This window comes from Echinops telfairi, unplaced genomic scaffold (assembly GCF_000313985.2).
Source record: "Echinops telfairi isolate 266 unplaced genomic scaffold, ASM31398v2 ScPeMD7_7400;HRSCAF=8409, whole genome shotgun sequence".
Lineage (NCBI taxonomy): Eukaryota > Metazoa > Chordata > Mammalia > Afrosoricida > Tenrecidae > Echinops > Echinops telfairi.
This window is the reverse complement of record NW_022111300.1, coordinates 18,413,777-18,440,833: the sequence shown is the minus strand read 5'-3', so window position 1 is coordinate 18,440,833 and position 27,057 is coordinate 18,413,777. Positions and strand designations below refer to the sequence as shown.

At 36.8% G+C, this 27,057-nt stretch overlaps 1 protein-coding gene across 6 annotated transcripts in view; it reads left to right on the top strand.

Annotated features, from left to right (window-relative positions):
- Window positions 1-27,057, top strand: part of TRAPPC8 (trafficking protein particle complex subunit 8) — a 104,467-nt gene that overhangs the window by 31,153 nt on the left and 46,257 nt on the right. For 3 of the 6 annotated variants that reach the window (XM_045296124.1, XM_045296127.1, XM_045296128.1), the window contains 7 exons: window positions 474-733; window positions 1,353-1,468; window positions 2,174-2,324; window positions 4,371-4,471; window positions 12,452-12,557; window positions 19,785-19,805; window positions 20,664-20,795. In XM_045296124.1, coding sequence (XP_045152059.1) covers window positions 474-733; window positions 1,353-1,468; window positions 2,174-2,324; window positions 4,371-4,471; window positions 12,452-12,557; window positions 19,785-19,805; window positions 20,664-20,795 — 887 coding nt within the window. The remainder of the gene's footprint in view (window positions 1-473; window positions 734-1,352; window positions 1,469-2,173; window positions 2,325-4,370; window positions 4,472-12,451; window positions 12,558-19,784; window positions 19,806-20,663; window positions 20,796-27,057) is intronic. The other 3 variants (XM_045296125.1, XM_004702933.2, XM_045296126.1) reach the window with 3 other exon arrangements.

Below are 27,057 nucleotides of genomic sequence, written 5' to 3'. Positions count from 1 at the left end.
TTTGCAATAATTTACAGATTTGAATTTTAAAATACTTTTTCAGAAATCAGGAAAACATATGATACACAACATTGTGTGTTGTGTGATACACAACATTGGTTATTCCCAAAATTCTTCTGATTTTGAGAGCTTTTTTTCTGTGTGTAAAAGTATAGTTATTGTAGTAAGAGTTCCAAAAGTTTTTTCTTATAGCTTAGTTGTATTATTTAAAAGTAATTCTTTACATTATTATTAATGTATAGTGTTTTCTTTATTTCTTGATTTAGAGGAATTAAAAGTTTTTTTTATGTAACAAGACCAAACTACATTTATTGGGGGAAATTTTAATAAAATTGTATCTTAGACGTTTAAAATATTTAGTAAGATTACCTTTAAGCCCTCCAACATGCTTATTTCATTTTCTTTAGCAGTATGTTATTAATATCACTAAATTCTATGGCATTCTCAAAGTAAAAGAAATTTTTGTTTTTCAGTAGATGGTTTACCAAATAACTTTAGAGCTCACCCACTTCAGTTGGACCAATCAAGTGACCCTTCTAACAGCATTGAAGGCCCAGATCATTTAAAATCTGCTTCATCTTCACATGAAACAAAGAAAGCAAATACTGGAATAATTCATGGTGCATGTTTAACCCTTACTGATCATGATAGAATCCGACAATTTATACAAGAATTCACATTCCGAGGCCTTTTGCCACATATAGAGAAAACAATTCGGCAGTTAAATGATCAGGTGAGATTTAATTTTTGTATTATTATTTTTGAAAATTCAGTTAATAGCCCCTCCCAGGGGAATGGACAATAGAAAAACAGGTGAAGGGAGACATCAGTCAGTGTAAGACATGGAAAAGATAAAATTATAAATTATCAAGGGTTCATGAGAGGAGGGAGGGGAGGGGAGGGGAGAAATGAGCTGATACCAAGGGCTCTGAAGTAGAAAGAATGTTTTGAAAATGATGATGGCAACATTTGTACAAATGTGCTTGACACAATGGTTGTATGTATGGATTGTGATAAGAGCTATAAGAGGCCCAATAAAATGATTAAAAAAAATTTCAGTTAATATTGGATATGAGAATATAATAGTTTAAGAAAAATTTTTGGAGTGTTTTTGTTTAAGATAGGGTAATAGTAGAGCTTAATGAAAATATCAGTGATGAACCATTATATTGTAGAAAGGCTTATTAGTTTTCAGTGGGGCTTTTGCTATCATATCAGACAATTAAAGCAAAACAATGGTAACTAACTGAATGCTTGCTCATTTTTAAAGCTTTTTATTTAGATTTTTTTATATATATAAAATGATTTCATTGCCCCAGTTTATCAACATATTTGATGTTTTTTTTTCTTAGCTAATCTCAAGAAAAGGTTTGAGTCGATCTCTATTTTCTGCAACTAAAAAGTGGTTTAGTGGCAGTAAAGTTCCTGAAAAAAGCATTAATGAACTGAAAAATACATCTGGTTTACTGTAAGTAAAATACACTTTTGGGTTTCTTTGTTTTTTTATTTTAGTGTTTGGGTGATATCCTGCAAATAGTAACTACCTTTTTAGTTTCTTCTTTTCAAATTGGTCAAAACTCCAGTGAAGAATAACCATTAATGCAGGCCAAGTATATTAATTAAAAGAAAACCAAACCTTTAAGGATGAGACATTAAGAACTAAACAAGGTAGCTGGAGAAGTTGCTTTATCGGGTCTTTTTCTCTCTTTAAAGCAAATGGGGTTAGTTAGGTATTTGTTAATAGCTCTTGTATATCTAAAATATACTATCATGATTTGAAGATATGGCATATATTTGGTAAATTTTATTTGTTTAATATAAGAACTTGTGTAACGGAAAGTAAAATTAATTCATTTAGTGTTCTTTATTTTCTCTGTTGGATGTAAAACATGGATTTAAGCCTTTGTATTAAAATTTGACCATGGAGAAAATGCTTCCCTGATACTGGAGGGTTACATTATAGAACTATACAATAAATAAACATAGATGTAACTATCTGTGTTTACAGATATCTTTGCTAAATAATATTTTCTCCTTGGAGATAGCATTCTTTTAAAGCAGAATCTGTTTTGCTCAACTTCTAGTCCTTCGGGCAGCATGTTATGATGCATTTATGATGCTTAGTTGTTTGGAGATTACACTTTTTCATTATTTTTATAATTTGCATTTGTAGATATCCGCCAGAAGCTCCAGAGCTACAGATCAGGAAAATGGCTGATTTATGTTTTTTGGTGCAACATTATGATTTGGCTTATAGTTGCTATCATACTGCAAAAAAGGATTTTCTTAATGAGCAAGCAATGCTTTATGCAGCTGGAGCTTTGGTTAGTATTTTACAATGTTATAGTTTCTTATTTCTGCTACCTAAGACCAAATATGTATTGAAATGCCAAACAAAATTCCTAGGGATAAAGTTGTACTCAAAGCACATTCAGTGATTTGTGGGTTTTTAAATTAATTTATGCTGACCTAACCAATTTTCCTCTAACTATTGTGTTTAAAAGAATGTCATAGATGAATGTACATCTATATTCTAATGTTTATGTCACTTTTTAAAAAACTTAATGTGGATTTTGCTTAATTTAAAGTTAATGACTTTTCAGGGATGAATGTATACCCCTTAAAAATGTTTTTAAGTTGCTTTACATTTTTGTGTGTGCTGAAAGACTGACTACAGTGAAACCTTTGAGAGCTGGAATTGGACAGGAGTGTCTTATTTTTCCAGGTCTTGCAAGTTTTCCAGGATGCAGTCTTTGATAGGATGCAGTTTTACCACTTTTGTATTGCTCTGTTGGTGGAAAATACTATGATTTCTCTTTTCTGACAGTTTTTGCCTTACATAGATCTGGCTTTTGCAGGTTTTACTGTATATGGGGTAAGAACTTTGAAATGAGACAGGCTGTGATCTTCTGAGTATTCCTGAACCTCAGTTTTCTCATCTGTACAGTATGATTCCTTTTGATAAAGGATTAAATAAAGGGTAATATATGTAAAGTGCTCTACATACTGTTTTTTATATGATAGGCTTTCAGTATTGACTTTTTTTAATCCAGATGTTTTGGAAAACAATTTTTGTATATACTATATTACTGTTTAATGATATTGATAGTTTGTCACAAATACACATTTAATCCACTTCATGTGGTCAGATAACCGTAAGACCAGCACTTCCCAAAATTGACTTAATGGTCAGTTCTTTGACAGGGTGCGATCTTAGCACTTGTATGTTGCTATTAGTGAAAAACATGTTTGCGTTTACCTTCTCTGAGGCTTACTTAGTTCAGCCTTTTGTAGGTCTTACTATGTGGTACTTCAAAAAGATTGTTGAAAATTAAAAAAATTAAGTTGTCTTTTAATTCTTTTTTGTATTTACCTAGGAATATAGTTGCTTGGTCATATAATTCTCTATCTTTTTTGAGGGGTTACTAAATGGGTTTTTTTATATAGTAGCTGTACCATTTTACTTTGCCACTAGCTGTGGATGAGGGTTCCAGTTTTCCACATCTTTGCCCGTTCTTTTTTTTCCTTTTTTGCCAGTTCTTGATATTTTCTGGTATTAGCCATCTTGCTATGCAGTGATAATCTCATTGTTTTGACTTACATTTCTTAAATGATTAATAGACTCCTTGTGTGGTGCACATGGTTAATGTGTATGGCTACTAATCAAAAGTTTGTAAGGTAGAGTCCACCCAGATGTGCCATAAAAGAAAGGCATGCTGATCTGCTTTTGAAATATCAGCCATTTAAAACCCTCAAAGACGGCTGATTTTTAATGATAATGACCTTAAGCTGCTTTTTATGCTTATTGGCCATTTAATATTTTTGGAGATAAGTATGTTCAAGTGCTTTTCCTGGGTTTTAATTGGATTGCTTGTCTTTTTGTTGTTGAGTTGTTTTATTAAAATGACTTCATAATAGCCTAAGTATTAACATAATGAATATTATACTATGAGCCAGAATCTGTAGTTTAGTTTCCTTTCTAAGTCATTTAGCACCATTGTATAATATTGTTAATTTAGTTAATATTAACTTATTAACCATTAGGCATTGGCAGTGGAATGGGTTTTAACAATGAAATAAGAAGGCCTAGGAAATCTACAGTACCTTAGACCTAAAAATGGGCTGTGTACCTCCCGCGTGATGTGTATGTACAGAATATATTGAATATAGTGCACACTGTTGTGTTTTTGTATTTTGCATTAATATTTTTTTAAGGCTGTATTTCCCCGTGAGAGTTCTATACCTTTGTACATTTAACAAAGCAAAACAACTTTATTCCGGGTTTTAGGCTTTCTGTATGCTAAATGGCAAGACTTTGTCTCCTTATGAAATAGTATAAAAAATAGCATGAATAATGTCTTTTTCTTTAGGAAATGGCGGCTGTGTCAGCTTTTCTTCAGCCAGGCGCACCTAGGCCGTACCCTGCTCATTACATGGACACAGCAATCCAGACTTACAGGGATATTTGCAAGTAGGTGACTGTAATACTTATGTCCTATCCATTTAGAAGTGTAAAGTTTGATTTTTATATTGTTAATAGATATAAAAGATTCTTTGTCTTACTGTTTTTGTTGTCTTAACTTTTACTTACAATCATGGACAAGATGTGTTTTTTTAATGTCTTATAACTGTTTCATTAGGAATTTGTTACATGTAATGTATGTTTCTACTCATTTGTTGAGGAATTTGTTACCTGTAATGTATATTTCTACTCATCTCTACACTTAACTCTGTGATTCTCAACCTGTGGGTTGCAATCCCTTTGAGGGTGGAATGACCCTTTCACCAGGGTTGCCTAAGACCATAGAAAACACATAAATATTTCACTATATATAATTGTATATTTTGGGATTAATCACTGTGCTTTAATTATGTTTAATTATGTTCAGTTTGTAACAATGAAAATACATTCTGCATATCAGATATTTACATTATGATTCATAATAGTGACAAAATTACAGTTATGAGGTAGCAACGAAAATAATTTTATGGTTGGGGGGTCACCACAACATGAGGAACTGTATGAAAATGTCGCGGCAGTAGGAAGGTTGAGAACCACTGCCTTGATTCTTGTCTGGCCAGGAGTCAGCCATTTTGAATTTTTCCTTGTTCTATAGGCAAAGCACAAAGAGTTAAATAACAATGGCAGGGGGTGGGGGTAGCTTTGTTAATAGAATTCTATTGTTGCTATGTAAGGAAGTAGAACTCACTACCTGTAGAGATTGTGAACTGATTTAGGAAGCCAGACTGAGGTGTCTAGAATGCCAGGAGGAAGCTGTTAGTTGAATAGGAGACTCTAGTGCTATATTAGTTAAAGCACTCAACTGGTAACTGAAAATGTGGTTGGACCCTCAGCTGCTCTGTGGAAGATGTGTCAGTTTGCTTTTGTAAAGATTTGCCATCTTAGAATCTCTGAGGCTCTTCTACTCTCGTTTTGCAAGGTTTAAAGGAGTTGAAATCAATGTCATCGCAGTAGGCTTGGGTGGGTTGATGAAAAGACCTTCAAAGGCTCATGGTTGAGGTTTGATGACCTTGAGGACATGACACGAATTGTGATTGGAACAATGTTTTGGATGCAGCTTTACTTATAAGTGGAACGGATCCCTTTGTAGGCTGAGGATTTGTATAAATGGAAAACATTGGGTAGTTAATTTGGTAAGTTTGTTTGAGATACATCATTGAGGAAAGCCTTAACTGTTATTTATTGTATTTATTGGTAAGCTGTAGTTAGGGTTTATGTAGTAGCCAATGGGGAGTGGTTGAATATTTGAGTAGAGACTAAACAAAATAAAATTTATATTCCAGAAAAATAAATCTGAATTTTCTGTGGCATAGAACTAGTACAAATTTATTAATGTGTTTATAATATTCAACATTAATAACAATAATGAACATTTATTGTGAGTGCTCAGCATTTCCCACTATGCCAAAGTAATTTTTATACATGTTTAATCTTTACAACATGAGGTCAAGTGAAACAATTTCAAAATGGATTAAAAAGGAGGTCAATTCATTATCTTATTATTATTTTAATTAAAAGATCATTTTATTGAGGGCTCTTACAGCTTTTATAACAATCCATATATCAATTGTGTCAAGCATATTTGTACATATGTTGCCATCATTATTTTCTAAACATTTACCGGTACTTTGTTTTGAGCCTTTAGTATCCCCCCCCAACTCCCTCGTGACCCCTTCATAAATTATAAATTACTATTTTTTTCATATCTTAGACGGACTGCTGTATCCCCCGATGATTTCTGTTGTTTGTGCCCTTGGAGGGGATGTGTGTGGTTATGTGTTGATCATTGCGATCAATTTCCCCTTCCCCTTCCCCTTCTGATATTGCTAGTCCCGTTCCTGTTCCTGGACTCCTGGATTCCGTGTGAGCTCTTATCTGTACCTGTGCACATGCTCTGGACTAGCCCGAAGTGAAAGGCAGGACTGAGGTCATGATAGTGGGGGGTGAGGAAGCCTCAAGGAACTAGAGCAATAGTGTGTGTTTCATCAGTGTTTTATGGTGCCCTGGTTGACTCATCCCTTCCTTGTGACCCTTCTGTGAGGGGTTGTCCCATTGTCTGCAAATGGATTTTGGGTCTCTGTTTTGACCCCCTCATTCTCAACAATATGGTTTTTAGTTTGCTTGTTTGGTTTTTTGGGGGTCTTATGCCATTTACATGGTCCTGACACCTCATGATCGGACAGGTCGGTGTGCTTCTTCTATGTGGCTTGTTGTTAGTTTAGCTTCAAGCCTTTAAGACTCCAGACGCTGTATCTTTTGAAAGCCAGGCACCATCCGCTTTCTTCACCACATTTGCTTATGCACTCATTTTGTCTTCAACCCATTGTCTTTTTATCTCATTTTTCTCTAAACCTTTTGAAGTCCTCTTGTGAGTTACAACCACCTGCCAAAGAGGATTGGCTGAAAGAGACTGAGAAAGAAAATCTCAAGAGTTAGAACCAGGAGAGTAAAGTATCAAGGAAGCTGCAGTAGTAAAAGAGTTTCAAGAAGATTGACTGTTCTTTTACTGTAAAGATCTTGTCTTCATGAAGCTTCGAGCTGTAGGAGAGATGTAGATGTAGTCATGCAAAGTAAAGGGGAAAATGTCCAATAACTACATAGCAAATAAACCATAAAAATCCAGTTTTGTCATGTCCACAACATGATGTTTTTTGTAAATACAACCATACTGGTATATATCTACCTTATAATTTTTATAATTATAATTTTTGTTCTATGTTACCATATCCAAAAACAAACCTACTGTAATGATCCATTCCTACTCTTAGTGACTCTTTGTAGGATTTCCGAGGCTGTAAATCTTTCAGAGAGCAGATAGTTTCCTCCTCTTTGTCCTGTGAGCATTTGGTAGATTTGAACCACAGGCCTTGCAGTTAGTCATCCAACACTTACCCCACTGCAACACCAGTGAACATTACTATCAATTTAGTAATGGACTTTTTGTGTGATAAGTTAGAAATGCTATATTAATTATAGATATCAGTTATAAGAGGCTTTATAATCTCACAGATATTAAAATGAAAATACAGGAAATACAATAATACTTAACGTTCTTGTGTACTCTTTTAGAATTCTGTTTCAGTTTTTTCTAGTGACGAAGTCCTATTTATCCTTAAAGGACTTAAGTATTTAAATCTTACCTCTTTTAATTTTTAAAAATCATTTTATTCGGGGTTTGTACAACTATTATCACAATCCATACATCCATCCATTGTGTCAAGCACATCTGTACATTTGTTGCCATCATCATTCTCAAAATATTTTCTTTTTACTTGAGCCCTTGATATCAGCTCACCATTTTTCCCCTGCCTCCCTCCCTCACCCTCCCTCATAAACCCTTGATAATTTATAAATTATTATTTTTTTCATGTCTTAACATTGTCCAATGTCTCCATTCACCCACTTTTCTGTTGTCCATCCCCCAGGGAGGGGGTTATATGTAAATCATTGTGCTTAGTTCCTCCTTTCTCTCCCACCTTCCCCTTACTCTCCTGATATCTCTACTCTCATTGGTCCTGAGGGGTTTATCTGTCCTGGATTCCCTGTGCTTCCAGCTCTTATGTGTACCAGTGTATATCCTCTGATCTTGCCTTATTTGTAAGGTAGAATTGGGATCTTGACAGTGGGGGGCTGGGGGGGTGGGGGAGCATTAAAGAACTACGGGAAAGTTGTATATTTCATTGGTGCTATACTACATGTTGACTCTTGTCTTCTCCCCGCAATCCTTCTGTAAGGGGATGTACAGTTGCAAACAAATGGCCTTTGGGTCTCCACTCCACACTCCCACTCATTCACAATGATAAAATATTTTGTTTTTTGATGCCTGATACCTGAATCTATGGTGTCATTTCTTCCTAGAATGCTTGGTAGAATTCTCTTGTGAAGCCATCTGGTGCAGGGGATTTTTCTGTTGGTAATCCCTTGATAACCTTGTCTATTTTTTCTATTGCTATGGGTCTGTTGAGATTCTTGACGTCCATCAGGGATAGTCTAGGGAGGGATTGTTATTCCATGAATTTGTCCTGGTCTTCCAAGTTGTTGAATTTATTGACATATAATTCTTTGTAGTATTGTATAATGATCGTTTGGATTTCATTAGGGACTGTTGTAATGTCCCTTCTTTCATCCCTTATCCGTGCTATTGAAATCTGTTCCTTTCCTTGGTTAAGTTTGCCAGTGTTCTGTCAATTCTGTTTATCCTTTCAAAGAACCAACTTTCAGCAGCATTGATATTTTTTCCCGTAGTTTTCTTATTTTCCCTCTCCTGAATCTCAGTCCTGATTTTTATTATTTCTTTTCTTTTACTATTAGTAGGATTGCCCTGTTGAATCTGCTCTGGTTGCTGTAAATTTTGTGCCAGTATATCAATCATAAATCTCTCTTCCTTTTCTGTGTGTGCATGTATTGCTATGAAACGTCTTCTGATAACTGCTTTTGCTGTGTCCCATAAGTTTTGGCACATCATGTTCTCATTCTTGTTGGTTTCTTGAAATTTCCTAATATCATATCTGATCTGGGCCAGTACACACTCCTATCTCAATAGAGTTATCTATCTAATTTTTTTTGCCCTTGTTTTCTTCATCTTCTGTTTGTTAACTTCCAGACTTACGGCACAGTGGTGAGAGAGAGAGGTCTGTATGATGTCAATGTGCTTAAATTTATGCAGATTCGACTTATGCCCCAGCATGTAGTCTGTTTTTGAATATGTTCCATGTGGGCTTTAAAAGAATGTGACTTTATTTGTACTTGGCTTAAGAGCTCTGTAAATATCAGGTCAAATTGTCTAGTTGTAGAGTTTAGATCTCGTGCCTCCTTGTTGAGTTTCTTTCCCTGTGATCTGTCTTTCTCAGAGAGAGGTGTATCGAAATCACCTACTGTAATTGTTGAGGCTGTGATTTGTTTTTTCATCTTTTGGAGCATTTGGTTGACATATTCAGTGGGTCTCTCGTTCAGGCAATGTGTGTTTAAAATGATTAGTGGTTCTTTGTCTACCATTCCTTTGAGCATTATATAGTGGCCCTCTTTATCTCTTTTTCTGGTTTCTACTTTCAGATCAATTTTATCCGAGATTAGGATTGCAACCCCTTCTTTTTTATTGCTGTTTGCTTGTTAAGTTTTTGTCCAGCCTTTGATTCTCTGCCTGTTTTTGTCTGTATTCTTGAGATGGGTTGTGTTTCCTAAGCCCGTCTGCTGGCCTCAGTCTTTTAATGCCTGAGTTCAGTTCAGTGTGTGTGTGTGTGTGTGTGTTTTTCATTCTTGTCTTCTTTCCACCCTTAAGCCAATGATCTCTTAGGGGCTGTTTTCTCTTTGCTGCCTCTAGGTGGGGTTGTTCTATGTGACGGTCTTTTATTTAAGATTGGTGAGTGCTGTTCTTCTGCCCATACTGGGTCGGCAAGGATCTTTTGTAGGGCTAAGTTTCTTCTAATGTATTCTTTGCGTTTCTGGAGGAAGGTGGGCGTGCTGCAGAGAGTAGAGCTCTCCCAACTGCGTGGCAGGCACTAGGCTAAGGGGAGTAGTTTGGAGGTGTGCAGTGGCTTGTGATATAAAAGGGAAGAGAAAAAGAAAAAGGAAGGAAAAAACCCCAGCTTGCTGAGACTATGCAGGGAGAGAAGAGAGGGAAACAAAAGTAACAATATAGCTCAGCCCCATCCATGACCATGGAGTTGGAGGATTTTAAGCCCTGCCTCGAGATGGGTGCAAGCTGTGGCTGTGTTGAGATAAAGCTCTTGGGCTACCTGTAAATAATCCTGGCTCTGGCCAAGATAGTGGTGGGGCTAAGGTTAGGCCCTAGCCTGTCTCCACTGTGGTAAGCCAAAAGCCCCAGTTCCTCAAAACCTAGTGGATGTGTGCCTGCTTATTATTATGATGCTGCTGCTGTGACTGGGCAGTGTGGAATTTCCCTCTTAGTAACTCTCCTGCGCTGATTTCTGTGGAGTCCCTCTGGTATGTGTTACTCAGTCACCATATTGCTGGAAGTCCCCAATTTTGTCTTTCATGAACACTTTTACTTCCCTCCCCTTCCCCCAAATCATAATAAAAGTTGGATCATCTTGCATTTATTCTCTGGTTTGTGTCAATTTCATCTTTAAAGATAGGTCTCTTGTGTCACAGAAATGTTTGAATCTTCAGTACTTGTACTGTGCATGACACAAATGTGTGTGTATGTTTATTTTTTTTAATACTGCCTATATCTTGTGACTGTGAGGTTGTATATGAGGTATCAAGTAATAAATGAGCAAAATAATAGGGCTAACTGAACTTGGCCAGTTACAATCTGTGAGTCCTTGGCACATAGCTTGAATGTGTCAAGGTCTCAATTTCCTCAACTGTAAAATGGGAATAATAATAATTTTTTTTTAAAATAGAATTAAAATGGAAGGGAATCTATAAAGGTAACTCAAGAAAAAGAATTTAAGAGCTTAGCATATTGTATATGAAACAGATTTTTAATTTAATCTTATGCTTATTAAAGAAACCTTAAATCTTTAAAAATGATAGCCTTCTAACAAAAAAATGACGTATGCAAAGTTTATGGCAGCTCTCTGGTAAATTTTGAAAGTTGTAAATTATAGTTGTAAAATTGTCCATTGTTCAAAGTAGCCCTCCATAGTTCATTCAAGTTAATAAACTTGTTATAACATTAAGAAAAGTATTTTAATATTTTGAGTATTATAAGTTTTATTATGTTTATTATAAGGACTTAAAGTATTTTAGTATATAGATTAGAAAGCCAAAAGAAAAAGAATGTATTGTGAATTAGGTGAATATTTACGGAGCAGTTTGTAAAATTCAACAATCCGTACACATTTTGTTTTGACTTAATTATTGCAGTCTCCTCAACATTCCCTCACTTATTTTGGTTTCCCCCTGTGCTTCCTGTTTCTGTTCCTCTTTTCCTAATCCACTGATTTTTGACATTCTCTAAATGCTGCCCTTTTCATCTTAACTGGTTGATTTATTTTACTACAGGAGTAGGATCAGTTCCAGACCTGAAGGGTGACAAAGGCCATGTCTTTTTCTTTTTTTTAAAGGCCATAGTCTTGGTGGGGGTGTCCCATTTGTTTATTTCTGACCAGTAAACCTGGTCTCTTATGAGTTTGAATTTTCCTGCATATTTTCCTCTCCCATTCTATTGAGGACCTTCTAATATTCTTTTCAGAGAAATAGGTAGTAGTAGCTGGGCACCTTCTAGTTCTTCTAGTCTCAGGATTATGGAGACTGATGTTTGTGCATTCCATTAGTCCAGTGGACTAATTGTTTCCATATGTTGTTTGATTTTCATCACTCCCAAGAAGAGAAAAACTTTTGTTACTGTTTCCCAGCAAATGAATTTCATCTTTTAATTCTCTGTGGAGTGTTCTCGTGTATTTTTAATATTTTCAAGAACAAATGATCTATCTTTTGAATTTTTATATAGTGAATCACAGTGAAAAATCAGTAGTGCCTTTTTACAAAGATTCTGTCTCAGGAATCAGGCAACACTAGTTTTATATCTAGGTGAAAGATCTCAATGATAATACTAGAGGGAAAACACCAAAGTATTCCTAAGAGTAGCCACCAAAATGAAACACAATGGCTTGAATTTGCAAATGAGGAAGGAAAAGAAATATATTCCTTTACTTTGAGCTATTTTTATTTGTTAATTAGCTGTAGGTTAAAAAATACCAGTTGTATTCTAGCCTTTTGAATGTAGGAAATAAGACTTTACATTTGTTACATTGTGTTCTCGCTATAAAATTAAATGATAAAGAATCAAGTTTTCATGAGTATTGAGGATTCTTTGAGGTTTTTAACATTTTACTGGTGAATAGAAAATAGCTTTTTCTTGAAAATTGGAATTGGAAACTTGTGCGGAATGTACGGTTTTCATGATGTGTTGCCATCTTATTGTAATACTGACTGTATTTTTCTTGTCTTCTTTCCCTGTAGGAATATGGTCTTGGCTGAAAGATGTGTATTGCTTAGTGCTGAAATTTTAAAAAGCCAAAGCAAATACTCAGAGGCTGCAGCTCTCCTAATCCGATTGACCAGTGAGGTACTGAAGCTGTTTCACAGTAATAATACATTTCACAATAATTATTATATTACAGTTTAATATATTATTGCTTCTTAACTTTCAAAAACGACCCCCCCTTTCCTTACTTATGTACAAAACATACAATTAGAAATTTTTCTTTGGGAATTTACACCATGGTTACTTTAGTTATTTTTAAATTAATTATAAACGCAATATTTGTAAAGTGAGTTTACTTGTAGAATTTAAAACTATATTTCATTAGTATTATCCACAAACACATATTGGGAATCTTCTTTGAATTATGTTCTCTCTTGTGCAAAACACTGTTCCTTATATAAAATTGTTAAAAGAATAATTATTGAGGATATTTAATTTATTTTTGACTAGTTCATACTGATTATTTCAAAATTGTGTTATTCCAAAAACTGAAGAAAAAGAAATCCATTTTAAGGTGCTTTTGACTACAGAATATTAGTAATTTTTTAATAAGGATGGTTAAAAATGCAGTTTTTAGATAAATAAGAGCAATAAACAGCTCTTTTGTCTCTTAAATGCAATGTTTTCTGGTTTTAATCCTTGGGTCTCTGTACTTTGTGATCCTAGACTTCTTTGAGTGACTTTTGGTCACATTTCTGAATTTAAGCTTTAACTGTCATGGACCTGGACTTGCATTTTCAGAAGTCTTTGAAAGTCTCCAAGGCACCCTGAGTGAATGTATCAATAAGTAACCTCATAAACTTTATACCTGATATATTGTGATCTTAAATTGTGTTATCACTGACCTAATTTCTTACTACTCTATGCAGAACTGCTTGAGGTCTTGCTGTATTGCCCTATACAGTTAGTAATTGCGAGGAAGGAATTAGCCTCTTAAACATATTTCCTCTTTGTATTTCGAAACTATTTCATTTATCTTTCCTCTTTTTTTCTCCTTCCATTTTTTGTTGTTACCTCCCTAGTACCTTCTTGACTCACATTTTTTGTATCTTCCTCCAGCACTGTGACCTCTTCTTTCTTCACTTAGTTTTATTACCTTGCTTTCACATACTCTTCCCCAATATCCCAACCTAGACTCAGTGTCACTGTTCTGCCCTTTCATGATGGAAGATCCAACTTGCTATATTATATTTGAAATTATATTTAAGCTGTTACTTCTTTTAAGTGCAAAGAACTGTGTTAACATCTACATTTTTACTGCTTGTCCCTAATATTAGGTTTGCCACCTGATACTATATGCTATATAAATGTGTGTCAGAGTAAGCCTTATAAAGATGCTTCTTAAAGGCCACTGTGAGATATTGCTACTAAGGCTCAAGGATGAAATGAAAATATGTTAATATTTTTATTACATGAACACATGTCAGATGTAAACTATTTTATAGAGCTGACTATATGTTGTTGAGTGTATTTATTTGTGTTTGAATGTTTCTTAATCGAGGAATGATCACTAAATGTAAATGCTTTTTTAGGTCAAAATCTTCTTTGCATTGTAACCTTTTTGTTTTGTGTGTGTGCGCGCGTTTTACCATTCTTTTCCTTTTCATCTATTTGTTTTCACCTTTCCTTCTTAAACCTAGGTGATAGATTTTCTATGACAATCCAGGGAATTGGCGTTGTCATTTACCTCTTTGGGGAGGGAGTAAGAATAGGGATTGAGATCTCGGTGGAGATCTCGGCCTACTTGAGAGTCTTGACCAGCTTTTGTTCTTCTGGACTATTCAGGTATTTTCATGAAATAACTTAGAAACAAAAATAGCCCGACAAAAATATATAGAAAACTATATTAACTAAGCAAATCTTTATTTTGTGTCATCTGTATTTTATTAAGTAGGCTATATAATGTAATCAAAAGTCCACTGGCCTTGAAGATAGGGAACTGAGATGCATCCAAGAGACTTTTGACCTTCATGACTTATTTTCCTTACATTTTTACTTATACCATTAGGGCAAAAACTCCTGTGAGACTGTGGTGAAAGAGCGGTGCTTTGACTCTGTAGATTGTTTGAACCTTAAATTTGTGGCCAAGAGGGTCTTAACTCTTGTTTCATGCCCTGAGATTATAAGTGAATGTTGCCTTTTCAGGTGTTGCTAAAATTATCTATTGCTTATGGATAGGGTTTCATAGACTGGAGTTCTTGCTACAATGCTATGGCAGTATATCCCTCCCCGTGAATAGTTTCTCATAGACAATGGACTTGTCACATAATAAAGATGCACAGCCCCTAAATTAAAAAAAATTTTTTTTTTACCTCATCCAGGGTCTCTAATTTTTGGGTAGGACTGTCACTTTGTGAAATAGGTTCATTTCTCTTTTTTAGTCAACATTGGTGGCAGTTGGCATTCTTCCTAAGAAGAAAAATGCCCTCTTTTATGTGCACACAGACACACTTGCAAAAGCAGCAGTGTTCTCACTATTTTGGGTGTCGTTAAAATAGACAGGGTTTCTGAAGAACAAAGCTGCACTGACCTCTGGATGTAAGGCATTCAGCTGTGCAAACTGATTGTCTTCATGCAGTAGTCACATTTTACTGCATCTAAACTTTAAGGCACTCCTGAATTGGCTAGTCCTTGAATGCTAAACTTGAGAATGCTAATGTCCTATTGGCAGTAGTTCTTAAGTAGATTGTGCATTAGAGTCAGTTACAAAACAATAAGCTATCTAGAGCATTTTCCTTATAATCAGAGTGTTCAGAATTTCTGCCATCCCAAGATTTGGGTTTAATGGAACTTCACTAGCAATTAAGGAATACTTTTATAGATGATGGATGGATAGATGGTTGGTGTGTGTATACATACTAGAAGAAATCTAAAATTTATAGGACATAGGGATAAAACCTATGACACTGTCCTCAATAAAATCCTGAAATTCAAGAAGGAATTGGAGGGAATCACTTGTTCTAAATATTAACAGCATAAACTATAAAATTTAAAATCATTAATGTTATAGGGATAGACAGAATAGGGCAGTAGAGTAAAAGTTGTTCTCATATTTCTGGCTAGAAGAATATATAGGAGAAGCTTCTTTACATTCTAGAATAGAGAACATAATTTTAAAATTTGTATTCATATTTTGAAACCATAAAGGCAAGGAGGATATGCTGGACCACAAAAGAATAAACTGTCCAAGTCAAACTGGGAAATAACTACTTGCAGAATGTATGACAAAGGACTAATATTGATAAGTATACAAAGAGTTCTTACAAACCAGAAAAATCACACAAAAAAGTCATGAAACAGTAGAAACAGGTGATTAACGTAAAAGTACAAAGGCCTATATGCATGTTAAAGAATACGATGTCACTTTTATTAGATAGGTAAAAAAGGTTAAAAAAATATTTTTGAGTAGAGTAGAAAGCATGCAGTCACATTTTCTGTTGAGAATACATTGGCACTTTTTCTCTCCCACCAGTTCAGCTGTATTGATTAATCAATAATCAGAAATCAGCCGAGGCACCTAATTTTGCCACAAAAACTGCATTTAAAATGTGCTGGAAAATTCTGCTTATACTCGAGTATATACAATAGCTGAATAGGTGTTTTTTACCCAGTGGTTCTATTTGAGAACGTTATCTAGCTGAAATGATTATGTAACTTCTCAAGAATGTTTCATAAGGATGCTTATTGAAGCACGTATTATAGTAACAAAAAACAATCATAATGTTGTTAGTCCATTGGAAATTTATTAGTAAATAGGTACTAATAAATATTTATATAATATAATACTCTGTATATTTAAAAGTAATGAGAGATCATAAGAAAATGCCCATAAAAAGGTAAGACTCAAAATATCCTGTAGAATACTACACATAAATTAATAGATATTGGGGGCAGTACAAAAACTAGATATGAAGAATATACACATATATGGAGAGGATGAGCCCTGTGACATAGTGGTTATGTTGTGGCCTGCGAACCGCAAGGGTTACAGTTCTAACTCACTGGCCAGTTCTGTGGGTGAAAGATGGGACTTTCTATTCCCTAAAGAGTGATAGTCTCAGAAATTCATGGGACAGTTATTGACTTGATGGCAGTGAATTTGTTTTGTGTAGAGATGGAGAGAGAAATCATATAAACCAACATTGGGATGGTAACAGGATCTCTTTCTGGGAGGAGACATAGGATAAAAATCTAGCTGTTTCCCTTAAAGATAGCCCAATTCAAAAAATCAGAAAGTAACAAGTGTTGGAGGGGCTGCAAAGAGATAGGAATTCTTATCCATTGCTGGTGGACTTGTAGATAATGTACATCCATTGTGGAAATCGATTTGACGATATCTAAAACAGCTGGAAATTGAGCTACCATATGATCCAGCAATCCCCCTACTTGGCATATACCCAGAAGAGACAAGAAACAAACCACGGCCAGACTTCTGTGCCCCAACGTTCATCGCGGTGCAGTTCACAATTGCAAGCAGTTGAAACACCCCACATTTCCATCAACAGACGAATGGAATAAATAACTGTGGTACATACTTACAATGGAGTATTACGCATCCCTAAAAAGCAGTGATGAATGCATGGAGCACATCGCTGCATGGGAAGAACTGGAGGAAATTATCCTTAGCGAAGTAAGCCAAGCACAAAAGGACAAGTACAACATGAGTCTGCTGAGATAAGCTCAAAAAATGCAAAAGAGGCATAGGGAAGAAGCTACTACGTACATACATGTCTGGGATGAGGTCCAGAGAATATGACAGAGGCCAGACTAAACCCAGGGATACATATGGTATCCAACTAAAAAGGAGGAGGAAAAATAAAGACATGGGTAGCCGGGGAAATAGGGCACTAACCCTCACAGGGGGAGGGTGTTGTTTATATGTCCACAGGGAAAGAGGAACCAGACTTTAACCCGATGCTCCAAGACAGAAACATAACACACTGGCATGAAGCAGGGAACCAAGAGGAACTAAGAGATGCTGGCCCCAATCCCAACTAAGTGGATAGTCCCCCTCCCCCAGAAGAATTCACTTCAGAGGACAGCACTGAAGCTACAGTTCAAGGACAGGGATGTGTCTGATCAGAGCACAAGGAGTCAACGATGGGGCAGGGAAAACGAGTGAAGCACATGCTGGCCCACCAAGCCCTGAGGACAATATTTCTGCTCAGAGCAGCCAATGCACAGAGAGGACCATAGGGCTGGCCTCACCACGAGACACAACGTTTCTCACTGGCGATAGCACCACGGGGGACAACACTGGAAAAGACACAGTGGTAATTGTGTCCGTCCTGACCCCACCACACTGAGGCGAGACACTGGGGGCATGCAACAGAGCAGCAAGGGGAGCAGAGCAATGAAGTCCCAAGGGAACCCCAAAAGTAGACTGTGGCCAGGGCGTGGCGCCCCATCAGACTCGACTAGAAAATACTTGTAAAGGACAACAAATAGACATTGAAGTTTTTATAGGCTTTTCTCTTTTTTTGTCCTTGCCTATTTGTTGTTATTGCTATTGTTTTATTTTCTATGGTTTCTTTTTGTGCTCAGTCTTGTATTTGTGCAAATTGTTGTCGCTGCATGTCTATCTGGATCAGACAGGCGGGATAAAAAAGCCAGAAGAGAGAACAACAGGACGACAGTTCCGGAACAACATGGGTGAGGGGTAGGCAGGGAAAGGAAGTGGGTGTTAACAAACCCAGGGACAAGGGAACAAGTGACTGAAAATCAATGGCAAGGAGGGTGGGCTTGATCAAGGGCAATGTAACCAGGAGGAATTACTGAAGTCCAAATGAAGGTTGAACATGATAGTGGGATAAGAGGAGGGTAAAGGGAAATAGAGGAAAGAACTAGGAGGCAAAGAGCATTTATAGAGATCTAAATACAGACATGTACGTATGTAAATATATTTATATAATGATGGGGAAATAACTCTATGTACATATATTTATAAATTTAGTATTAAGGAAGCAGATGGACATTGGGCCTCTACTCAAGTACTCCCTCAGCACAAGAACACTTTGTTCTAATAATCCAGCAGTCTGAGATGCTCACCTTCCCTACTCGCTGAAGGCAAAGCGGGTACCTAAGCAAATGTGAAGCTAGCTCATAGTGCCCCCCTATTAAAAGATATAGCATCTGGGGTCTTAAAGGCTTGAAGATAAACAAGTGGCCATCTAACTGAGAAACAACAAAGCCCACATGGAAGAAGCACACCAGCCTGTGTGATCATGAGGTGTCGCTGGGATCAGGTATCAGGCATCAAAGACCCAGAGCAAAAATTCGTAATGTGAATTGGGTTGGGGGTGGGCAGGTGCTGAGTGGAGGCCCAAAGTCAATGTGTAAGCAGTTGGGACATCCCCAACTTACAGAATGGTCGTGGGGAGAAGATGGGCCAGTCAGGGTGCAGTATAGCACCGATGAAAGATAAAACTTTTGGTTCCTTAATGCTCCCCCTCCCCCCACACTATCATGACCCTAATTCTACCTTATAAATCTGTCTAGACCAAAGCATATACATGGGTACAGATAAGTGCTGGAAACACAGGGAATAAAAGACAGATAAACTCCTCAGGACCAATATCGAGAGTAGCCATACCACAAGGGTAAGGGGGAGGCAGGGGTAGAAAGGGAAAACGATCACAATGATCGATCTATAACCCCCTCCCAGGGGGATGGACAATGGACAAGGGGGTAAAGGGAGACATTGTACAGTAATTATCAAGGGTTTGGGAGGGAGGGGGGAAAATGAGCTGATACCAAGGACTCAAGTAGGAAGAAAATGCTTTGGAAACGATGGTGGCAACATACGTATAAATGTGCTTGACACAATGTATGGATGGATGAATGGATGGATTGTGATAAGAGTTGTATGAGTCCCCAATAAAAGGATTTTTAAAAAATCAAGATGTTCATGTTTGTTCAAGTATTTATTCTTATTAAGTCTGTTAGTAATTTTATCAATCGGAAAATGTACCTAGCAAATTCTAATATAAAACCTTGTTCAAGAACCATTATTTTGTTGTATATTTCTGATTTTTCCATTTCTTTTGGATCCTACTAGAAAAATGATCTGATCCTTTGATTTTTGTGATGTGAAATGAAGAGGTAGTAACAGCTACCATTTGCTGAATGCTTATTAGGTGGATCCCCAAGATCTGTTTCAACTCTAATATACTCTGTGGTTGCTGCTGAGATTGTTAATAATGATCAGAGATCTATGAGTATTTTAGATTTAAGTATAATATATTGAAATGACTGCATTTAAAGTCAATGTTTTCTGTTTTCAACTTTCCCTGGGGAAAATAATGGCAGCAGACCACATGGAAGGGCACGGTAAGTTCAGCTCTAGAATAGCTGAAAGCTTTGAGAAAGTTTTGGAAGAAATGTTGTTGATACTTAATCAGCAACCTTCAGCACTTTCTCAGCTATTTAAAGTGATCACCTGGCTGAAAGCTTATCCGTGTGGGTGTAAATGCAGTTTGTGGATTTTGACTGGATTGTAAGGCTCACTTGTGGGAAAGACTTGTATCAGTTTCTAAGACATTTAGAGCATGTGAAAAGATAGTTTCTGAAGGAGAAATTTTTAAAACTTTGTAATAAGCAATCATTTTGGCTTCTTGAATAATAGCAAAATATTGAGAATTCCTTTTAAAGTAAACATTACAGAATATAAAGTATAATATTTTTTCATAGTCTGCACACATCCTGTTTACCTGTATTTTTTTCTTGATTAGATGGAAATATGCTATTGAATGCCACAGATTAGTTTTCAGAAAACATTAGATTTGAGGTGAATCTGTTTTTTTATCTGTGCACTGTTTTCTATTTTATGTAGTTTATTCAGTATACCTGCATTATATTTCCAGAGTGTGTATTTTTTTTCTCCATTTGAAAAAAGACTTCTTCGGAGAGTTGTTACATGGTACATGTCATAACTAACAATTGGCTTTTATAAGAAACAAAGTAAAGTGTTACCTGGTAAAGAATTTTTTGAAGGCTTTTTTTTTCTTTGTAGTTTATGCTTGTTGGAATAAAGAGCAAGAGGACTACTTTGTCTCTTGTTCTCTCCCTTCATATATTTAAATAAACATTGAATATGCGATATAGGTTTAAGAAAACAAAAATTCTAACCAAGTATCTTTATTTTTAATTTTGGAAAACTAATCACCTTTTCTTTTTAACTTTCAATAGGATTCTGATCTTCGAAGTGCACTTCTTTTGGAACAGGCAGCACATTGCTTTATAAACATGAAGAGTCCCATGGTTCGAAAATATGCGTTTCATATGATATTGGCAGGCCATAGGTTTAGTAAAGCAGGACAGGTGAGTGCGTTATTTATTAAAAACAAATTCAAGTTATTATTAATTTATCTTAGACATGAAATTTGACATTTTTTTTTAGGTTGAAAATTTATCCTAAAATTGAAAGAGATTTTGTTATGGAGTAATGAGGTATAATGGTAAGTATTAGTTTAGTGCTAAGGGTATATGAGCTTAGATTTAGACAGGTCTGGGTGTGAATCTTGATTTTCTGCTTACAATTGGATTTTATTCACATTACTTAATGTTTTTAACCCTCACTGTTTTTGTTTTTGATATTTATAATTATGTTAATATATTTGTTGGGTGAAACCGAATATTAAATGAGAGGGGTGCAAATAGTTTGAGTGGAAAATAGAAATAAAAGATCATGGGTTTTTCTCACAATCTTTTTGAAGCTCTCATATATGTAAAAGGCCAAACACATTGTATGCATTCAGTAAATTTTAATAATTCTTTTTCTAAAAAATAATTCTTAACAGCAAATGAACTCTCCCTACTTGAACTTTACTCTTTTGTCTTCTCTGAGTACTTTACAGTGTTATTGAGTAAATATTTAATACATAGAACTCTTCTCTTTCTCTGAAATTAGTTGGATTGGGATATATTTACTGATGTAAGAGGAATTTTCTCAGCTCTAGTCTGTTAAAGCGTTAGTTGTAATAGTTTTGTTGGAGACAGTGGTAGCAGTAGGGAGATGATGATATACTGAAAATATTGTTGGAAGCATGGATTGAATAATTCTCTTGATATAAAATGGTTATTTTAAAGATACAAAGAAATAAAGATGCTCAAAATCCATATCAATTCTAGATTAAAATGTGTAAGTTTAAAAAGAAATTACCTTTTTAAGATTATGATTTTTCCTCTACTTTTGGGAACTTGAAAATTCTATGAAATATTAAAAACCTTTAAAAATTTTAATACAAGATTAAAAACATTTTAATATAACATTAAATGTCTTGTATATGAATTGGTGTGCTCCACTATACTACATTGATTAGAGTTTTACAGTCTCATAATTGGAAAAAAAATTGATTAACCAATAACTCTCATCTGTTTACATCCCTCAGTAATAGTAAATACTAGTGCATATAACATGCTACTGGTTTATCTTTTTATTTTAAAAAAATTTTAAATGCGTTTTTGCTTAAAAGAAAAATTATATACAAGGGGGCTTCGAAAAGTTTGTGCAAAAATTCCGTCATCTTTCCATCCCATTTTTTCATGTACTTTTAAAAACACTGTTGTATATCCCAATAAGAACAGTCCCGTGTCCATCTGACTGAAAAATAAGTTAACCTTTTTCTACCTCTTTGGCCATTTTCATGAATGGTCTTATTTGTTAAGGTAAAGAAATATTTGCTTTTGACCATCATATAAAATCTCATCCCAAATCTGTTGCCCTTGAGTCAATTCCAACCTCTCCTGACCTGCCATGGGGTTGCTGATGCGCTCAGTCTTCATAGGAGTAGTCAGCCTCATCTTTCTCCTATGGAACAACTGTCAGTTTGCATTGCTAACCTTAGGGTCAGCAGTCCATCACTGCTAGACAGCACCATCTTGGCTCTTTATCGGCCCTCAGAAATATCTCTAATTTTAGTTTTCCCTGGGGTCAGTGATTCTAAGGTACTGTATATACTCGAGTATATGCCGGCTGAATATCAGCCGAGGCACCTAATCTTACCACAAAACTGCATTAAAAACGTGCTGAAAAACTTAGCTTATCCACGAGTATCTACAGTAGGTAGATTTCTTATACATCACTACAATTTCTTATACATCACTGAAATTGTGTCCTCCCCTGTATTAATGCGTTGTTCCCACCTTTGTATTGATGTATTGTCCCTTCCCCTTCTTACCTTTATTCATTTCAATTTCCGATTCCCAACAGCTGCTGCCCCTCTGAGTAATTCCCCTTAAAAGACCCATGATCCTATCCCATGAATTCCTTCCTCACCCTTCTTGAGCTCTGATGTCTGTTTTGGGTCTTTCTTTTTTTTTAATTGAATCATTTTATTAGGGGCTCATACAACTCTTAACACAATCCATACATACATCAATTGTGTAAAGCACATTTGTACATTCATTGCCCTCATCATTCTCAAAGCATTTGCTTTCCACTTAAGCCCCTGGCATCAGGTCCTCACTTTTTCCCTCCCTCCCCCCTCCCCCTCCCTCATGAGTCCTTGATAATTTATAAATTATTATTTTGTCATATCTTGCCCTGTCTGATGTCTCCCTTCACCCACTTTTCTGTTGTCCATAGAATGCCAGTTTCATAGAAGAAAATATTCTTGCATTAAGGGAGTAGTTGAGTGGAGGCCCAATGTTCTTTTGCTACCTTAATACTAAACCTATAAATATATGCCTCATCAGTCTCAAAACATTTGCTTTCTACTTGAGCCCCTGGTATCCCCTCCCTCCCCACTTCCCCCTCCTCTATGAACCCTTGATAATTTATAAATTATTATTTTGTCATATCTTACACCATCTGACATCCCCCTTCACCCACTTCTCCGCTGTTTGTCCCCTAGGGAAGAGGCTATATGTAGATCCTTGTAATCTGTTCCCCCCTTCTCCCTCACCTTCCCTCCACCCCTCCAGTATCAGCATTCTCAACACTGGTCCTGAGAGGTTTACCTGTCCTGGATTCCCTGTGTTTCTAGTTCCTGTCTGTACCAGTGTACATCCTCTGGTCCAGCCAGATTTGTAAGGTAGAACTGGGATCATGATAGTGGGGGTGGGTGGGTGAGGAAGCATTTAAGAACTAGAGGAAAGTTGTATGGTTCATCGGTGCTATACTGCACCCTTATTGGTCCATCTCCTCCCTGAGACCCCTCTGTAAGATTGTCCAGTTGCCTACTGATGGGCTTTGGGTCCCCACTCTGCACTCCCCCCTCATTCACAATGATATAATTATTTGTTCTTTGATGCTGGATACCTGATCCCTTCAACACCTTGTGATCACACCAGCTGGTATGCTTCCATGTGGGCTTTGTTGTTTCTCAGCTAGATGGCCGCTTGTTTATCTTCAAGCCGTTAAGACCCCAGACGCTATATCTTTTGATAGCTAGGCACCATCAGCTTTCTTCAGCACATTTGCTTATGTACCCGCTTTGCCTTAGGGACCGTGTAGGGAAGGTGAGCATCTCAGACTGCCGAGTTATTAGAACAAAGTATTTTTGTGTTGAGGTTGTACTAGAGTAGGGCCCACTGTCACTGTTTCCTCAATACTAAACCTATAAATATATGTATATAGATCAGTTTCCTCATCATATATAAATATATTTATATATGTCTATGCCTGTATTTAGATCTCTATAAATGCCCCTTGCCTCCTAGTTCTTTCCTTTATTTTTTTACTTTCTTCTTGTCCCACTATCACGTTCAACCTTCATTTGGGTTTCAGGAAGTCCTCAGCTACATTGGTCTTGACCCAGCCCTGCCAGACCTCCTATACCCTCCTCGCCATCGATTTTCGGTCACTTGTTGTTCCCTTGTCCCTAGGCTTGTTAACACTCACTTCCTTTCCCCCTGCATTCCTTTCTCTCTTGTCCTCCCGGAACTGTCATCCCGTTGTTCTCTCTTCTGGCTTATCCATCTCGCCTATCCCTTCCAGACAGACATGCAGCGCCAACAATATGCACGACATGAGACTGAGCACAACAAAGCAACAATAGAAAATAAAACAGTAACTACGAGAACAACAAAAAGGCAACAACAAGAACAAAAAAGCCAAACAAAACCCTATAAATAGTTTAAGGTCTATTTGTTGTCCCCTACGAGTGTTCTCCAGAGTCCAATGGGATGCCACGCCCTGGCCCCACAGTCTGTTTTGGATATTCCCTCAGGATTTCATTGCTCTGCTCCCCTTGCTGCTCTGTTGTATACCTACAGTGTCTGACTTAAGCTTGGTAGGCTTAGGGCGGGCACAATTCTTGCATGTGTCTCTAGTGTTGTCCCCAGTGATGCCATGGGTCAGCAAGGAATGCCATTTCTCATGGTGGGGCCAACCCTGTAGTCCTCTCTGTGCATTGGCTGCTCTGAGCAGAAATATTGTCCACAGGACTTGGTGGCCCAGGATGTGCTTCACTCTTTTTCCCTCCCCCCTCATTGACTCCTTTGTGCTCTGATCAGACAGGTCCATCTCTTTGAGCTGTAGCTTCAGTCTTGTCGTCTGAAGTGAATTCTTCTGGGGGTGGGGGGGTGCTGTCCATGTAGTTGGTAATGGGGCCGGCCCCTCAGGCCTCTCTGTTGGTTCCTTGCTTCGTGTCCATATGTTGCGTTTTTTTTTGGAGCACCGGGTTGAAGTCTGGTCCCTCTTTCCCTGTGGAGATATAAACAACACCCTCCCCTTGGGTGGGTTAATGCCCTGTTCCAATGGCTATCCATGTGTCTCCCCCCCTCGCCCCACCTCCCCCTCCCCGTCCTTTTTAGTGGGCTACCATATGTATCCCTGAGTTTAGTCTGGCCTCTGACATATTATCTGGACTTCACCCCAGGAACATATGTATACAGTAGATTCTTCCCTTTGCCTCTTTTAGATTTTTTTTATTTTATTTAGTGGACTCATGCTGTACTTGTCCTTTTGTGCTTGGCTTCCTTCACTTAACATAATTTCCTCCAATTCTTCCCATTCGGTGATGTGCTTCATGCTTTCATCACTGCTTTTTAGGGATGCGTAATACTCCATTGTAACTATGTACCACAGTTTTTTATTCTATTCGCCTGTTGATGGAAATGTGGGTTGTTTCCAACTGCTTGCAATTGTGAACTGCACCGCGATGAACATTGGGCACAGATGTCTGGCCGTGGTTTGTTTCTTGTCTCTTCTGGGTATATGCCCACTAGGGGGATTGCTGGATCATATGGTAGCTCAATTTTCAACTGTTTTAGATAGCGCCAAATCAATATCCATAATGGTTGTGCATACCGACAGGTCCACCAGCAGTGGACAGGAGTTCCTATTTCTCCGCAGCCCCTCCAACACTTGTTACCTTCTGATTTCTTGAATTGGGCTACCTTTGAGGGTGTTAGGTGGTGTCTCAAAGTTGTTTTAATGTGCATTTCTCTTATGGCTGGAGATCTGGAACATTTTCTCATATATTTATTGGCCATTTAGATTTCTACCCTTGAGAAACTTCTCAGGTCCTTTGCCCACCTCCTGAGTGGATAATAGTTTTTTTTCTTGTTGTAAGTTAGCAGAGTGTTGTAGATTTTAGTAATAATGCCTTTGTCTGATGTGTCATTGCTAAAGATGTTTTCCCATTCTGTGGTCTCTCTTATTGGTGAATTCTTTTGGTGAATTCTTTCAACGTACACAGGTGATTTATCTTTAGTATATCATTGGGTCTTTCTTAACGTGTGGATGCCTCTCACTCTTTGCTCAAGCTTTCACACCCTGTGTTGGATCAAAGAGACATCACTTTTACCAGACCTAGCTAAACTATCAATCATTGTCCCTTTCTAAAGAAAAAACAAAACCGCATATGAACGAACAACTTGCATGTATGCCTAGTACACTATTTGTATTCTACACTGGGATGAGCTCTAGCACAAAAATATACTCTGAAGCAAAAAGTATAGTTTGGAAAAGATGTTGCTTCTATAATTCCAAATCCTATTTTTTAAATGGATTATCATGAGTTCATTGGTAGGGTAATAGGTAAGTACCAAAAGTTTGAGTTAAACTATGGTAGGATTCAGCTGTGCGCAAAAGGAATCATTATTTGCATAATGAATAATCATTATGAAAATAACCATAGAGAATAAGCCTCAAGAATAATCATTTTCTTCAAATTCTCACTACCAAGCATATAAACATAAATATATACAGTCATATCCATCTATAAGCATTTACACATATAATTTTATCACATGCCAAATATTTCCATTGTGTCTAATGCAGTGGTAGAAACTGGAATGAGCATCAGATAATTAAAATTTATTAAGAGCTTTCAGTTACAAGTTGACCAAGCTCAGACTCTTACCTGTGAGTTCACGATCTTCTGCTGTGAAAACTCCCAACTGGTTTTCATGATGTCGTTCTTGCTCTTGACTTTTTTTTTCTTTTTTTCTATTTAAAAAAAAATCATTTTATTGGGAGCTTGTACAACTCTTATCACAATCCATACATCCATCCATTGTGTCAAGCATATTTGTACATTTGTTGCCCTCATCGTTCTCAAAACATTTGCTTTCTCCTTGAGCCCTTGGTATCAGCTCCTCATTTTTTCCCCTCGTTCCCCCTCCCCCTCCCTCA